Here is an 18,003-nt window from a genome sequence, read left to right as displayed (position 1 = left end):
GAGGTTAACATGAACTTTAACATGTGGTTAATACTGGTGAGGCTAAAGATATGCATATGCAGCGTTGCCAGCTGTCAATGTTTGACACATATGGCAGCATTGGGTTTGGACAAACTCCAATATTGCTTGAGAGTAGAAAACATTTAATATTCGTTGGTCTGGCAACGCTGGCAATGCTAGCGCGAACGTAAGAGAACTTACCATGAAGAGCAACTCGGCCGAGGAGCCCGAACTGCTATTATCCTGCTCAGCTGGCTCGTCATCGTCCACGGAGAGCTGCGGCAGCTTCTCCCGCTTAATGCGACGCGTTGGTGTTGCCATCGTTGATTTCTGTTCGATGGAGCGCAGCTTCAGCTGCAGCTGGGCAATTATCGCGTCCCGGCGTCTCACCTCGCCGGCCATGTTCGAGAATTGCGACTCGAACTTTGAGTGCATTTCGTTCATGTGCGTCTTGATCACGTGATTGATGCCGCTAACTATCTGATTGAAGTAGTCCTGCGCCTCTGGAAAGCCTTGAATTCAAATTGTATTTTGAGGTTAGTAAGTGCGAACACTCGGGTGGCAACCCTGTGCGTGTTTCTGGTACAGTTGTGTACGGCCCGACAGACAAGTGAGAGGCGCAACTATGCGCCCGTGTGGATGTGGGTGTGTCTGCGTGTGTGTGTGTGTGTGTGGGGTGTGTGTGCATGGGTGTGTGTTAGTGAGAGAGAGAGAGGAACAAGGATAGTAATTTGGCTGTAAGAGTCAAAGCGATTTGCAGTTGTGGTTGTTGCTGTTGTTGTTGTCGTGTTGTTGTTGTCGTGTTGTTACCAAACGATTAACAAATTAGATAATGCATACATACGCAGGTTACAGTTATTTACACACATTCCCATACAAATTACAGCGCTTCCTTGCGTTTCCGTCATGGAAATCAATCAAAATCAATGATAAATTTTGGATTCTTCATTTAAGTATTTACAAAAGCGTTAAATGCTCCGTGTACATGTGAGTGAGTCTGTCTGTGTGTGTGTGTGCGTGTGTGTGTGTGCGTGTGTTGGTTGCATGCTGAACGATCGTACGCCGTCTTCGTTGTTTCATTCCCATTGCGTTCCAAAGCGTGCGTGCGCGTGCTTCGATAAGTTTCAAGCTCAATAACGATATCGATAACACTGTCGTTGACGATATCAAAGTCGATGACGAGCTAAAACGTTTACGGGCTGAAAATGCTTTTTTGTGACTGTGCAAATTGTGTACTTAAACCAATACAGTTAGTATTCTTTCTCTAGATGTGTAGACTTAGCTTGATATATGTAGTTCGTTCATACTCGAGGCAAATGATAAATATGCATATCAATAATTCTATAAAGCGCTTAAATATACGATTTGGATTCTAAACTTCTTGCTTAGCTGAAGGTGTTGATAATACCTGAGCTTAACCTGGCCAATACTTATAAATAAAACTTATATAAGTATAAAGCTTTTTCGATAAATTATAAAGTGCTATCAACTCTTAACCTAGCATAAGCATTCGAAATTTTAAGCAAGAATATCTTAAATAATACCAAATAGTAAATGGTAAAAGATGGCATCATCATGCATAGAGAGAAATGCACAAAGGCTGAATAGAGCCATATACTTAGAGACAGAGATAGATAGAGATAGATAGATAGAGAGAGAGAGAGAGAGAGAGAGAGGGAAGCAAAGCGAAGCGTAAGAGTTTTTATAGTGTGATTTTAGGCACTGCAAGAGGCATGCAGAGTGCTTCGGTCTGATTAACATTAGGGGTATTCAGCAAAAGTATCGATTACAAATCAGAGCTTTGATATGCTCGCATTTATTTGTATGCAGCTAAAATTTGTAAATATTTTTTTAATGAAATAAAACTATAATAACTAAAATGTTGCTGGAATACCCCTAGTGTTCGCACAATTGATAGATTATCGAATAGCTGAGTGTTACGGGGCGCATTGTGAGCTTGAGGGGACGTGGTTGGTCTGAGTTGGACTTGAAATACTCGTAAATATAGGAGAGTTGTTGCAAAAGTGCGCGAATTACGTAATTACCTTCCAATTTCGGGACCTGACCCGCCTGACCCGGCTGACTTGTGGCATTCATCGTGTTCTGCCGGAGCTGCAAATTCAAATTCAAATCTGTGGATGTTGTCGATTGTGCATGAAATTCGGTATTCTGTGAGAGTATCTGGTTCGACGCGGAGCACTCGACCACATATGAGGCGGTTGCGGATGCGGTTGCGGATGTCGTTGCGGATGCCGATGCGGATGCGATTGACGTTGAGCCGTTGCCAACGCCAGCGATTACGCCGCCGCCCAACTGCGGCTCAAATGCGAAACATTCTTGCGGCGAATTCGTTGGCGTTACCAATGCCAACGTCGGCGACCAGACAGACGGATCTGGCAGCATTATGTTCGCTGGCCGTGGCGCTGTTGGCGTTGCCATATTATTATTATCTGTACCGTTACCCGTTACCGTGACCGTACCGAGCGCGAGCGCGTTTGCATTCGCGTTCGCGTATTGCGAATTGTTTGGGCAGGCAGCAGCACCACCACCGAGGGCAGCGAAGTGCAGCTCCTCTTTGGCACTGGGGGGCGGGCTGGAAAGAGTTGAATGGAAGGTTACACTCTTCAAGAGCTTACTGTGCCTGGCCACGTACCCTTCCAAGGTCGGCTCCATGAGCAGCCCCCTCGATAGTGCACTACTGCCCTTGGCCTTGGCATTCGCCTCGTCTTGGGCATCACCATCGGCGGCACCACCACCACCACCACCACCACCACCACCAGCACCACCAGCTTGATCAGCTGCACCACCCTTCTGAAGCTTCTTCAATATGCTTTTCAGTTTGCGCCGTTCGACGGTCTCATTCGATTCCGGGCTGAGGGGCATATACTCCAGCTGGTGGGCATGCGGCTGGGCATACGGCTTGGAATTGCTATCCGATGCGGATGTATTGGTCGAAATGGATGTGGAGCTGGTGGTGGACTCGTAGGCGCTCAGAAACTGTGAGTAGATGCCGGAGGTGTCGCTATAGCAGCGATATAATGACTCCGTTATGGGCACTTCGTTGTTATTGCTTGTCGACTTCGAGCAGTCCAGGCTGAAGCTGCGCGTCTGCAGAGCTTTCTCCAGTTCGGCCAGCTTCTGGCGCTCGTTCAGTATCTTCAGGCGCTTCACGAACGGCAGTCCACAATATTCCGGCGAAAGATCGAAAACGCTTTGATAGAGCTTCTGGCCGTTTGCTTCAACCTCGGGCAGCTGCTGTTCCGGTTTTTGCAGTCTTTGGCATTCGCCTGTGCTGCTCAATGTGCTCCGGGCGCTCGATGAGCACGTGCTCGAGCTGGAGCCATGACCTTGACCATGACCTTGACCGTGACCTTGACCGTGACCTTGACCGTGACCTTGACCGTGACCATGAGCTTGTGCGTGTGCGTGACGCGGCGAGCGTGAGCTGCGCGCACTGTGATGCCGTGGTCGAGCGTTTGCCGTGCCCTCCATGTGCTGCGGTATATTGCTTAGTGAATAGTTCTTTAGCGGCGTTGCCAGATCGTCCGGCGAGCAGTTGTTTAGGCTCGTGTAGCTGGCTGACATCAGTGTGGCCAGCTTCAGCTTGGACCAGGGCTTGATGGGCGTACCATCCGTATCCGTATCCGACTGCAACGGTGTGACCAGCATCTGGGACGGTTTTATCACTTTCCTCGACATGCCGCTGACCAACGGCTGGCCACCGCCCAACGCAGCTGCGCCAGCAAGAGCCGCCGTCTCCAACGATGGCAGACCTGTGCTCGCATGCTTGGCCACCACAGCCAGCGATTTGGGTGGCTCCTTTTTGGCTATGGCGCCGGTGGTGCTGGCGGTGCTGCTGGCGGTGCTGCTGGCGCTTGCCACGGTCGGCACCACGCCCTGCAGCTGTTGTATCTTCTGCTTGAATGAGACCTTCATGATGGGCTTGATTTGGGCGACGGTTAGCGTTTGAGCTGTGCCTGCACCACCTGTCGCACCAACTGCTGCCACACCTGCTGCTGCTCCAAAGTCCACCTTGCTGCTGATGTTGGGCGGCGTGTGTGCCTAGGGGGTTAGTTAAAAGATGGAATTAATATGCTGCTGCCTTGGCAATAGGGCGGATCAAATATGAATCATTCTATAATATATATTCGAAACTGTTGTGCTTGATATTGATAGAGTGATTTTCGGCTTTACCATGACGACGCCGGACTCGTTGATGGCGTTAATTTGTGGCTCGTTTTTAATTTTCAACTGCTGCAATCTCTGGATCAGGGGAAAGCCCTCGTTAAACTCGCGTTCGGGCTCTTCCTGTATCGATTCCTGCGGCGATAACGTACACGTTACATGTGAGTGAGGTGGAGATTTCTGTGGTGGTGTGGACTTAACAGCTCGCTCTTCGCGATCCTAGTGCAAGACACATAAAGACACATACAAAAACTACTATTTAGGAGCCGGGGTTCATTACATACAACACGAATTTTGCTTTTGGATTTAGCTTTCTTTCTTTTGGGTTTTAAGCTTAATTAAATTAGCCACTAAATCAAAATGTACAAATGCAAAAATCATACATTCTGATAAACTCTTCGCTGAGTATGCGAGATGCGGTGTGGTATGGTCAGCTGTGGTGTGCTGTGGTGTGGTGTGGTGTGTTATGCTAAGGTTTAATGTAATCGTATGTGGTATGGTGTAGGATGGTAAAGTGTGGTGTGAATGAAAGGTTTGGTGTGTTTTCTATGATATGGTGTCGAACAATGAGATGCGGTGTGGTATGGTCAGCTGTGGTGTGCTGTGGTGTGGTATGGTGTGGTGTGGTGTGGTATGGTGTGGTATGGTGTGGTATGGTGTGGTATGGTGTGGTATGGTGTGGTATGGTGTGGTGTGGTGTGTTATGGTAAGGTTTAATGCAGTTGAATGTGGTATGGTATGTAAGATGGCAAAGTGTGGTGTGAATGAAAGGTGTGGTGTATTTTCTATGGTGTGGTGTTATAAGGAGAGTGGTGTACGTCAGTGTAATCTGATTCAATGTGGAAGGGTATGGGCCACATTTAAATGTGGTACAGTACGTAACCCTATTGACATGTGTTTAAAGGCTGTGGTGTGTTTCTGGATGATGTGGTGTATAAAAGGATGCTATATTTATGTATAGAGTAGTAAGAGTAGCAAGTATATGTGTGGCTTAGCGTTATGTGAGTTGATGTACTTAAGTTGGGTTTAGTTAGTACTTAATTGTGAGGTGTAGTAAACTGTGGTGGGACGTCACATACTGTTCTGGTGAAATTCAGTGTGAATGACTAACTGTGATCAGGTGTGGTTTTATGTTACAGAAGAGTTTAGTATAGATCAGGTCAGATATGATAAAGTGTGGTGTAGTTTGTTCCCTTGGTTTTGTCTATTTCTTTAGTCTGTCTATGGTCTTTTCATAGATTTGTTTACTTACAAAAATAAAATTTTAATTGAGCAACTAATTATGGGTAATCTTAAGGCAGCCGTCAAGCAAATTCCAGTTCTCTACTTGGTATGGCGCACAGACAGATATATAAGAGGCTTATAAGCAGGTCCATTAACATGAAATCATAAGAAGCTGCAAAATGAACTTAAGTCGCCCGATAGGGTCCTAGCTTACCCGAAGCCTTCATTTAGCTAATATTTAAACATAAATATGAATCCAATTAAAGCTATTCCAAATAAAATCTCCTTAAAAAATAAACGAATTATATTTCTATAAAGAAAAAGGCAGCTGATTTATAGCGCGCACTTTGACAGCAACTTAAAAACAAGGGCCATAATTGCATCGAATTCGTTAGAGAATTCATTCGAAAAACGTGCTTCATACAAGATTATCAATTGAATTACGAGTAGCTATTATTATAAAGGTTAAGGTGCACTAGAAGCAATTCAATATAACTATAACTTATTTAACGATACAGAGGAAAAGAACACAACAAAATGAACGAGTAACAATAAAAAAAGGGGAAGCGGCACTCAACGCGACTCCAAAGACTGAAGAGTGCGTATCGAGCGGGTATGCGAGTTTTCCGGTATGCGTATTTGTGAGTATACGAGTATTTGAGTGAGTATTTGTGAGTATACAAGTATTCGGGTATGCGTATTTGTGAGCATTCGAGTTTTTCGATATGCGTATTTGTTGCGGAAACTCGTATACAGTTTTCCGGTATGCGTATTTGTGTGTACACGTGTACTCGGTATGTGTATTTATGAGTATACGAGTAATTCGGTATGCTTTTTGTGAGTATACGAGCATTTGTGTATGCGTATTGTCTAGTATACGTATTTGTTCAGCTTAGTACTGGAATTTGTATGTATATCTGTTGCTTGTCTTTGGGATAAACACCATTAAAAGCTCGTTAGGTTAAACAATGAGGTGAATTATGCGAATTATGCGAATTATACGAAATGTGTTTAAATAAGTTTTGCGTATGCACGAATTCCAATTGGAATGGTGAGTTGATCAAAAACGTTTGTGATACAAAACAGAACTGGGCGGTGGTTGTGGTTGTGGTTGTGGTGGTGGTAGTGGTGGTGGTGTCGCTGGTGGTGGCTGTGTTCAATGATTATGGCACTGGCTATGACAGCTATCGGGCCTGGACTTACCTGCTTCTCCTTGAGCAGACGCAGGCGCTGCAGCAGCGGCAGGCCGGCCCCAATCGGGCTGGGCGTCTTGTCATGCAGCTCATCCTTCGCCTCGGCGCTATCCGCATCCTTGTCATCGGAGCGCACGCGTGACATGCGCTTCAGCATTATCTTGCTGCCACGCGGCGAGGTATTGTGCAGCGGTTGCATTTCCAGTGATTCATCGCTCTTGCGTGAGGTTCTGAGCGTGAAGTGCTTGGTATTAAAACCAATTCCACGTATATTGATGGCGGCAACTTACCTGGACTTTTTGAGGACATTGCGAAAGCCCTTCACATCGTGCTTCAGCTTGTCCACTATTTTCTTGGAGGCACTGTTCTCGCTGCTGTCGCTCTGATGCACCTGATGATGGTGCGGATGAGCATGTGGAGCATGTGGATGATGCGGATGGGCGGCGGCATAGGCAGCAGCCTCCTTGTCACTTTGCGCCTTGGCATATTTCTTGTTCACGCATCGCACCTCCATGAGGCGTTTGCGTCCGAGAGTCTGCAGTATTTCCTGTGCGTCCGGATAGTCTTTCATGGCGGCCAACACGTCCTCGCGTGATAGCGAAAACAACTCCGAGTAGCCCACGGAGCGCACATCCGCGGTGCGTCTAGAGGCAAGCAAATCAAGCCCGTTAGAAAATGTTGAAGGAGGTAGGGGAAATCCTAAGGATCACTCACTTGTTCAGGCCATCCAGATTGAGTATACCGATCTCACCGAAAAAATCGCCCGCCTTCATGGTGGTGAGGACCTTGCCCGTCTCGCTGAGCACCTCCAGAATGCCATCGGCTATAATGAACATTTCACGAGCCACCTCGCCCTTGCGACAGATTGAATCGCCCGGCGTAAAGATATATGCCTTCATTTTCAGCACCAGATCGTGCAGAAATTCCGGCTGGCACTCTTGGAATATGGTCACCTTCTTCAATACGCTTAGGTTAACGTGTAAGGCCAATTCGGTTTTCAATTTATCGGGCAACAGGCCCAACGCAGTGTTAATATCCCCGCCGCCCTGTATGCGACCCCGCGACCAGCTATAGTCATACCAGCGCAGGACCCGCCGCTTCATCCCGCCGGGCACCTGTAGATTGTAGATTGTAGGTCGTCGTCGTCGTCGTAGGTCGTGTTAGTTAGGGGAGCACTTACCTTGTGATGCCTCATGTAGGTCTTGGCCCCGTCGAGTAGACGCTCGAATTCCAACCGATTGGCATTTCGATTTGTTATCACATTTCCCACTTGGCCCACAATGGTCGCAAAGATAAAAACCCCAATCAAATAGCTAACGATCGTAAAAATATATCTGCGGGTAGCGGGAGACAAAGATCACGGATTACCATCAACATCAATTGGCCAATCAGAGAGAGAGTTCTTATGCATGCGAGAGTCCTCCTCACAGCTTCCATTTTGACTATCTTTCTTAATATTTCAATTTACATACTACTTATATGATTATTATAATCCCTTTTCAAGAAAAAGTCACAAAAGTGGAGCCTATTTCTAAGGCGTCTGCGTGTTTTCTAGCGTTTGGCTTGCTTGGTGCGTGGGACATGGAGAAATTACCCGGCATCGCGCGGCTCAAATGAACAATGCTGAATGCAAATGGCGCCGAAACTGTTTGTGTAATAACATCAAAAAGAGTATTATCCAATGGCAACTGAGAAGCCTATCTACCCGATTTGGTTCCGGGAAACACTGCGATAACAAGAATTTTTATATGTAGCCATGCCCTTCCGGTTGCACTCTCATCCTCCTTCTCTCTCCCTCTCTCTCTCTCTCTCTAACTCTAACTCTAACTCTCTCTCTTTAACTCTCTCTCTAACTCTCTGTAACTATCTTTAACCCTCTTTCTCTCTAACTCTCCCTAACTGTCCTTTAGTCTCTCTAACTCTCTCTCTCTCTCTGTCTCTCTCTCTGTCTCTCTCCCTCACTCTCTCTGTCTCTCTCTCTCTCTCTCTCTGTCTCTCTCCCTCTTCTCTCTCTCTCTCTTTCTGTCTCTCTCTAACTCTTACTGTTCCTCCGTCTCACTCTCTCTTCGCTCTCTCTCGTGTTTGCTGTCAAGACTCTGCTCGCATGCAAAAGCACAAAGTCAAAGTTTTCGAAAGCACATTTTCAATTTTTATTTTTTTTAGTTTTTAAGTTAAAGTTCGGAAACAAATTGAAATTGACTTTGGCAATGGTGAGCGTTGAAATATCATTGGAATTGTTGAAGGCTGTCGCACGCTTTCGAAAACTTTGATAATAAATCAATCGATATCATGTTATTTTTTTCTGAAAGTCTTTTAGCCAAGGCTTTTGATCATGATGATATGCAACAGTTGTCATCCCCAAAAGAGAATCTTTGTTTCTTTTGTTTCTCTTTTTTTTTGTTTTTTGTTTGGCAAAACACACGAAACACGAAACACGAAACGAACTGGTGGACAGCCCCCAACAGATAGCATATGATATTTGAAGCACACTATGTTTAGATACGTTTGCGATAATGTTGTTTGGATCATATCATACCCATAGCTGGAGCCAAACTGTAGCAGTCGTGATTTGATGCCACGCCTTGGTATTGATCGGGGGCCGTCCACCGAAAAGTTCGGTCTGTTTTGTTTTTGTTTTTGGTATGCAATGAAAACGAAGACAACCCGCCCCACCAGAGATGTCAAGGATTTAGCTCTGATCCTAAAAAGGCCACTAGCCATCGTCTCATACTCACTCTGCATTCGTCTCCGGCGTCGGCAGATCGCCAATTGTGGTCAGCGTTAGGGTGGACCAATAAAGGCTGCCCAGATATTTGCGCGTCAGCGTCGCATAGTCACCCGGTCTATAGGGATAGACCCAATCACCCTAAGGGAAACGCAAATACATAAATATATATAACATATATACATAAGTATATGTATAAGTATATGTAGAAGAGGCTTACCTGAAAGCCCTCCGCTTCGGAGAGTAAAAAATAGAAACAACCGAACCAATGGGCCAATATTAACAGGATATGAATTAGATTAACAACGCGCCATAAATTTGGCCAAACTGTTCTACTCTCTACGATGTAATAAAATCTCACAGATCGATATACCTGAAAGATGTGACGATTAAAGATTATCCGTTTGCCGTTGCACTCGTCCGGTACTCACTTTAAAAAAGCGCGTAAAACGCAAAAGCGGATGTGTGCCCATCTTCAGCTGGAGCAGATCCAATGGTATCAGCGCTATCATATCAAAGATGAACTCACGCGAGTGCACATAGTGACAGGCCAGCTTCCTGTCGTCGTATACCTACAACATAAATGTGTCGGGTTAATTGTCTTCGGTATGGTAAGTATATTGTCTGAGATTCTCGATGTGCTCGATGTGTACTCACCATTAGGCCCTGCTCCAGATAGCCTGTGCGTAATTGAACTATTATATCTAAGATAAATACAACATCTGTCATTGAATCGCAGATGAGCCAAAAGGTAGGCACAGATTGCTGTCAGCCAAATTGCAAAAGTACCCGAAAACAAAAAAAAAAAACAAAATGGAATAATTTAGAAAAATTAGTTGAGATTTTCAATTAGTGCTCACGGCTGTGCATCAAACAAAGCTCAGGTCAAGGACAATAATTTTTGTTTTAGCAATGCATTTCACAAATGCAAATGAGTCCCAGCTGGAGCAGGGGGCCACCTCCACAAATGGCAAGCTGACAAAAAAAAAAGAGGTGACGACAACAAGCCGTGCCACACATTACGGTTTAAAGGTCAACGACGACGAGTGTATCACATGCCGTGCCCCACATTGGCCGCTCTTTTTTGTATTTTTTTTTTGGTTTTTTGTTTTTTTATTTACTTTTTATTTTTGGCAACCCTTAGCAGACTTTAATCTGATGACAAACACCAGCTAACTGGGCCGTGAACAAACATTTGCACAGCTCCAAGAACAAAACGAACCAACTAACTAACCAGAGAATCAACCGACCCATCGAGCCCTGCGACCCCTGCGACCCCTCGACCCTTGCGAACCCAGCGACCCAGCGACCACTTGGCCCAGCGACCACAACTTGAGTTGCCGGCGTGTCTTTTAATTGAGTCATTACGAAGAGCTGGCCAAAAAAAAAAAATGCATAAAGAAACAAATAAAAAACCAATTCCTGATAATAAGTCGCCGCAATTCAGACTAGAGTATACCCTGCGAAAAATTCCAAAAAAATCCTAGACTATCTCGAACGATTGTCATCAATGGATCTCCAACTAATTCCCCGCTATTGCCCGGGCAACGTTTTTTTTTGGACTTGAAAAATCTTGTAGGTCGTAGATCCAACTTTCCCTTACACAACCTTTGGGCTGGATTTTGCGAAAAAAGGTGAAATGTTTCTCATGGATGAATATTCGAAAGCCGATCGGAAGGAAAGAAAGTAAGAAAAATTTTGTAGACAACCGTTTTCCGCGTTTCTTCCACACTTACGGGTGGAATTATCACACGAAAATCCTTTCAGAGCCGCAAACAAATCTCCTTACAATTATTGATTCCATTAAATGTGAGATCTAAATGGGTTGCACCTTGAAAGCTTGTCAATAGCTTAATTTCGCCAGATCTGGTTCCGGTCGTTAACTTATTAATTGTTGTTCATTTGTACTTGGACATAGCCTAAGCAGGTGCTTTAAGGAGTGCAATATATTTACTTATAGGATATCAGCGCAAACCGAAACACAAGTCCAGCCCAAGGCTTAGCTAAATAAATGATCAAAGCCCAGCAAAGGTTTTAAGACTAATCAGAGACCACCTTTTCTTTTTGGTTTTGCCAGTATTACCTTGCCTTCAGCTAGTCAAGTTATTAAACCCACTTTTATAAGGAGCCAAGGACTCGTCGGAGTTGCCTTTTATCCTCTTTTGCTGAAATGCCTAATAAACTTCATTGTTTGAGGAAATTTTATGGCCGTTGGGCATTATTATTAGGCAGCAAGTCAACTCATCTTACACAACTTGAAGCATTATGACAAAAGGTGTTTTCTTTCCTAAAGCAGGCACACAGACTGGGACCGAGGCAGGGACAGAGGCTGGGCGGGGGCATTGGAAAAAATAAAGAAAAGTCGACAGACAAAGGATATTTGACATTAATGGGCTGGCGAGTCAGTTTTTGTAACTTACCTGCAGTTCAGGAAAGCTCTGCCTCACAATTAGGGTCCATAGATTATAGAGAACACATATAGTTACCATCATTAACCAATAGAAGTAAAAATTTTCATCTGGATTAACAACGGAGCGTCGTTTCTGCAGATAGCGTCGTCTACGCTTAACCGTTTTGTCGACGTCACCAGAGGCACTTTCTGAACCCGTGTCTTCAACAGTTTCCTGAAATTGCGAACGAAATGACGATAATATGAAATGAGCCAAGCCGACGTTTTACTATAAACGTTGTTTTTGTCACCCGCAAAGGTGAATTTCACAAAGTCAATTAAAATTTCGCTCATTTTCCACCCGGAGGAGTGGATTTGCGCGCGTATTGTGACATACGGCTTAAAATCGTGTAAAGAAAGTATGAGAAAACAACAATAAAATGCAAACTATACGATTCCACCCAGTTTTTTAGCCATTTTCCGGAGTTCTATATGAGATGATGCTCACCTGTGTTTCGGGTATCTGTCTAGTTGAGAAACGCTTCAGGAATGAGTCTTCGCGCTTGAGCGGTGGTTTCTTCTGTATGGCCGATGAGATTTGTACGGTGGTGCGCAGTTTCATCCAGCGTTGGTTCGAGCGTGTCCTGTACGAGGATATGCCACAAAACACACACGTTCAAAGATCACAAGTCTTCGATAAATCGAACAACTCTGCGTAAACTAAACTACAACTAAATGCTACAGCTGGGTTAAAACTCAAAATATCAAGCAACTACAGGATCTGGGATTAGTTATCGGTTAGATCGATACAGGTATAGAGGTATAGAAAGAAAACGAGAGAGAGAGAGAGAGAAAGATAGGTAGAGTCGAGAGTAAAATGCAACAGAGCTGAGGGGTAAATGCAAAAGCGTGCGTTTTACGTTTGAGGTTAGGTTTGGCTTTTTAGTTTGCTAGGATTACATCTCTGGCACTACAACTAGGGTGCTCTATTTGCAATAAGGTCATAACTTACGCAACACACGGAAACACTTACGCAATGCGTGGTAGGAGCAATAAACATTCATTTAACGGTAAACCCAAAAGCCGTAACGTTAACGCACTCAAACATGGCACGCAACGATATGGCAACGCTAACGTCTAACGGGCAACGTCTAACGGGCAACGGTTAACGGTTAACGGTTAACGCTTAACGGTTACAGACACACACATAGAAAAGCACGCACTAAAACAGATGTAGATGTGGTCAGGTGCTGGTATTATGTTGGGGGCGGGCTAACAGGAGCCATCCTGAACGGAGACAACTGACAGCTGACTGGGTAATGTTTGACGTGGCTGGAGTTGGAGTTGCAGTTGGAGTTGGGTGCTGGAGGTGGAGGTGGGGCTGGGCTATAAAGAGCCAATGGGTTGTGGGCGTGGCACCGCCAGCCAGCTGCGTGTCTCCGTCTCCGGCTTCCTTGACGTCTCCCATCTACGTTTTAACGGCTCTAACGGCAAGCAGGCATGCAAAAATGGCAAAGTATTTATTTTAACTTCACTTTAGTATTTTACGATTTAAGCATAGTTTGTTTAAGCATAGACACATAGAATGATAGATCTTAAGAAGGTTGAAAGCATTTACATTAGGCACAACATGCAGAGCGAAACAGAATTGGGGAAACAATTCGAGGAATTCTGGGAAAATTCAGAGAAATGAAAAGCACGAGGATGTTAAATTAAACAGTTAAGAAAAGAACAAACAAAAAAAAAAAAAAAAAATTGAATAAAAGCCAGTTGGGGTAACGCAGTAGTTTCCATTTAAGTTGAATTTTCATGACTCGGCCAGAGAGAAGAATTTCCTTAAAATCTGGAATATTTTGGGCTATAAAAAAATGAGGCCAATGTCTGGAAAGGCAGACAGAAAATAATTTGTCCAGAACATGCTAAAAGCTCTGCGAAACAACAAAAACCGAACAAAAGTACAGAAAACAAAGAAAAATACTGAAAAGACATCAATGCAAGAGCAGAGTGCAACAGTCGAGCAAGCACGACTAGCGGATACGCTGTACCAGGTTTTTTAACAGATCGAATATTTGTGGGCTTAAATAAGCATATTCGACCAGAGTTTGGCTTGATTTTGTAAATTATATATTATTTCAGCTGCGCTTTATGCCAAATTTGCTGCCTTAAACTTTGAATTTAGATTTGGGATAGAGCTTTGAAAATTGGTTGAGTCTAGCTCTCAAAGTCTCCGATTTTCTTGGACTCTTCAAGTAATATTTACAAAGTATTTAAATAAATAAGTGAAGATTTCGATAGAAGGCCGGACGGGCTTTACTCGAATCTATTATTATTAAGCTGGTACAGGGTATTTGGTGTGCGACTACAACAAGTGCTAATGGTTTATGCTGGGAATGCGGAGCTGGCATTTGGGAAATTTTTGGGGAGCTGGACACTGGATAAGCATCTTAAGAATTTCTGTTTTCATGTACTTGTTGTTCTTGCTGGGGAGGTATTTTTTGTTGTTGGTATTTTTTTGGTATTTTTTTGGTATTTATATTTGTATTGCTCAAATCGCTAGTCGGCCAACAAAAGTCTACGTTGAAACTGCCTTGCTACGAGAATGAATTAACTGCATTATATACATACGATATGTGTTAAAATGGTATTTAAATATACAAGTATTTCGATATAAGTATAGTATTTTATTTAGTATGTTTTTAACGCTTTTTGTTTTTTTTTTCGGTTATATACATAATTAGCTTGTTGCACACACATACAAAGCGAATTTTATAGCATTTGCACACACACACACAGATTTAGTTTATATATATAATTTTTTTCGGTATGTTTTTTTTTTTTTATACAATTCGAATGCCAAACTACATTTTTAATTGTTTTTGATTTAGTTTAATTTATTTGCCATCGCATTTGTTCGATGCTATATACAGCAGTTTAGTATTTTTATATTTTTTTTGGGTAGATATTTTTTATGATTTTTAGTATTTTCGATTGTTGCTACCTAATATTACGCATACGTCATGTGGTACAAAAGCAGAGCGCAGCTTGCAATGCGGCTAGCTAAATGTAAGGGAAACCAAACCAAACCAAACCAAACAAAATGAAAGAAGTAACAAGAACTAGGCGTGGCATGTCCTTTATACACGTGTGGTATATGCGTGTGTGTGTGTGTGTGGGTGTGTGATTAAGTGTGTGATTGCCAAATGCTTTGGTGCTTGCATTAAGAAGCATTTGGCAAATAGCAACTACTCGTTTTTTTTTTTGTGAACTATTGGATTACCAAAAGTGAGTGTTGGCCGTGGGTGTGTGTGTGTGTGTGTGTGTGTGTGTGTGTGTGTGTGTGTGTGTGTGTGTGATTGTGATTTGGGTTTGGCTCGCTTGTCAACCCATTTGAACAGAAGAAAAATTGTGGTTTGTTTAAAATTGTTTTCGGTTGCTTTCTTGTGGCCCAACGCAATTCAAAAAAAGTAAGCGCTTCGCATGCCAATTAGATGCAGCTCAGTCATCATCAATCATGATCAATCATCATCATACTCAATATCAATACTATCAATATTAATTATCATTATCCAAATGAACTTTTCGCAACATAATCAGAAAAGCGTAGCTAAATTCGTGTCTCTATTTGTGTCTTCTAGTGTGCGCGTGTGTGTGTGTGTGTGTGTGTGTGTGTTAGTGTGTGTGTGTGTTTTTGTTGCTGTTGTTGTTGTGCAGAGCGTGAGAGTCAACCAAAGGTTGATAACGAACGCAAGAGACTTACCAATCGGAATCTGGATCTGAGGCTCCATCTCCGATACGCGATTTCCTAAACGAGTTGTGAAATTTGTTGTTTGGTTTCATTTCAGAATTTTTTTTGTATATTTTTTTGTTGTTTGTATTATTTTTGTCGTTGTGGTTGTTTAGTTTAATTAATTGATTGTGGTTCAAGGACGTTTTAAGTAGTATAAGTAAAATGTTTAGTGGAAAGAGTAAGGAAGAAAATGGAGAAAGAGAGAGAGAGAGAGAGAGAGAGAGAGAGAGAAATGTGGACACAGCTTGAGAGATAGTTTAGAGTACTTCAATTGAAGGACGTTGCAGTCGGTTCAAGATAAAACGTTTTTCAACACTGCCAGCTGCAGCTGCACAGAAAGAGAGAAAGACAGAGACAAAGGGCTGGAGCTTGTTTCTGTTTCTTTTTTTTTCACACGTCATACAATTTTAGCATTACGCTGGACAGGACATATACCATATCAGGATCTGGCAATATATTCCAATCTTGCGGAGTCCCATTACAGTTGCTGAGAGACAGGCCAAAGCAGTCAGCCTGCATTCGATACACAGACATATGTTAATAGATATATTTCTTGCGCGAATGTCAAGCTATATCTATATGAACATATTCCCTAGATTTGCGTATTGATTTATAGTTATGATATTATTCTCGTATAATATATACATAATTTGTATATTTCCCTTTTTGTATACCTAACCCCCACAAAATTGTAAAAAGAAAATATTTTGTAGATAGAGCCTTGCGCTTTGGTATACACACACTTTAGTATGCCATATTGAAGCCGTGAAGATTTCATTGAAATCGGACTTTAAAAAGCGAAGTTAATCAAGAATGCTTTCTTCTATAGACAGTGTGGGCAAAGTAGGAAAGAAGAAGCATGGGCGCTGCTGTGTGTATGTGTGTGTGTGTGTGTGTGTATAGAGGGCAGCTGGCTTTTGGAGCACTCTTGATATTCAAATGTCTTTAAAGGGTATTCGTTAAATTTTTGTTGCAACATGACGACTCTGGGAAGCATTTTCACGCATTTTCCTTCACTTGCCTTGTTCCGAAGGCCAGCGAAAGAGAGCGAGAGAGAGCGAGAGAGAGAGAGAGAGAGAGAGCAAACGAGAGGCAGGCAATTTATTTAACGGTCAGCTCGTTGACTTGACTTTTGGCCTGTTCTTTTGTTTTCATTTTTTTTTTGTGCCCATATGTATGCGGGCTGCGTGGCATCAAGCGTAAAAAAGGCTTGCTGTACGATAACACACACACACACACACACACACACACATATGGTGCAGGACTTTCGATTTATAATAAATTGAAATGGAGCTTGTTAGTTTTTGGGGCTGGCCTGCACACAGAGGCTGAAGCTAAAGTTTTGAGCATTTGTGGATGCTCCAGCTATTAAATGCGCCGTTTTATTGCACCACAAATCATCGGGGTACACACACACACACACACACACACATACAGACACACACAAATTGCCTAATGGCTGGATGATGTCGGTTTTGGGTTTGCCTGTTGCCTGTTGCCTCAACTTCAGATTTCAATTAACGCCTTGGCACCGCAGATGGCTCTCCCAGCGGATTGCACCACATGTGGCCGGCCATTGGCAGCCACTTTGCAACTGTCACGCCATGACATGGCCAAAAACAAATTTACCCATACACACAAACTGACACACACACACACACACAGACACACAGGCGCGTTGCTTGGTCAACGGAAATGTTTAGCAACGCTTTGCGTGGCCTCCTCGCTGCCTCTACGATTTTGGCCAAAAGGCCACTTGACTCTCCACTAACGGCCAACTGGACAGTCACTCTGGCCGGCCATTGTGGCCAGCTGCCATCGCCGGGGCCATGTTAATTGGCCAGGACCAGGACCAGGACCAGGCCAACACCAACAGCGCCAACCAGCAGCAGGCGCTGGCGCTGTTCCTAGTCGTAGAACAACAGCCAGACAAATGAGCTCGATGGGCAGTGTTTGCTATTTGACTATCAGTTAAATTGAATTTCCTTTTTGCCTCAAAGAAACGCAAATAATTGTTAAAGTATGGCAGCGCCAAAAAATTATGCTAATTCCTATTCAACTTGAAATGCAATTAAGTTTCGACTTATTTATTCTGTCTAGAGCTGTTTTATGTGCAAACATTTTGTAAGCTGGCAACACTGACACAACAACAAAGAAATGTTAATGTACGGCAACGACAATTATGTTAATTCATATTTAGATTTAAATGTAAGCTATTTGTGGTTTCATAATTTTGCCCTGCAGCGGTTGACTAGCTGTTTTCCACAAAGAAGTATTAAAGTATGGCAACGCCAAAAATAAACATAATTTATCTAATAATTATTTATATAAAGCTTTTAATGCAAGCTATATGTGATTTTTGTGAGGTGGCAACACTATCACAATTACAAAAATACATCAAAGTATGGCAACGCCAAGTATTAATTATTTCTTATTCAACTTTAAACACAATCAATTTGTGGTTCAATTATCTTATCTAGAGCTGCCATACGTAAATGTT

At 43.2% G+C, this 18,003-nt stretch overlaps 1 protein-coding gene across 1 annotated transcript in view; it reads right to left on the bottom strand.

The window, feature by feature from the left end:
• Window positions 1-18,003, bottom strand: part of LOC135427012 (pneumococcal serine-rich repeat protein-like) — a 33,280-nt gene that overhangs the window by 1,514 nt on the left and 13,763 nt on the right. Inside the window, exons 3-17 of the mRNA XM_064680415.1 lie at window positions 15,474-15,518; window positions 12,225-12,360; window positions 11,748-11,951; window positions 9,985-10,092; window positions 9,759-9,899; window positions 9,548-9,700; window positions 9,338-9,468; window positions 9,139-9,222; window positions 7,783-7,936; window positions 7,317-7,717; window positions 6,893-7,246; window positions 6,613-6,832; window positions 4,195-4,404; window positions 2,046-4,062; window positions 202-512 (exon numbers count right to left, since the gene is read on the bottom strand). Of these exons, the coding sequence (XP_064536485.1) occupies window positions 202-512; window positions 2,046-4,062; window positions 4,195-4,404; window positions 6,613-6,832; window positions 6,893-7,246; window positions 7,317-7,717; window positions 7,783-7,936; window positions 9,139-9,222; window positions 9,338-9,468; window positions 9,548-9,700; window positions 9,759-9,899; window positions 9,985-10,092; window positions 11,748-11,951; window positions 12,225-12,360; window positions 15,474-15,518 (4,669 nt within the window). The remainder of the gene's footprint in view (window positions 1-201; window positions 513-2,045; window positions 4,063-4,194; window positions 4,405-6,612; window positions 6,833-6,892; window positions 7,247-7,316; window positions 7,718-7,782; window positions 7,937-9,138; window positions 9,223-9,337; window positions 9,469-9,547; window positions 9,701-9,758; window positions 9,900-9,984; window positions 10,093-11,747; window positions 11,952-12,224; window positions 12,361-15,473; window positions 15,519-18,003) is intronic.

This window comes from Drosophila montana, unplaced genomic scaffold (assembly GCF_035044405.1).
Source record: "Drosophila montana isolate Dmon_TW-CO22-7 unplaced genomic scaffold, ASM3504440v1 contig_2106_1, whole genome shotgun sequence".
Lineage (NCBI taxonomy): Eukaryota > Metazoa > Arthropoda > Insecta > Diptera > Drosophilidae > Drosophila > Drosophila montana.
This window is presented reverse-complemented; position numbering and strand designations above follow the sequence as displayed.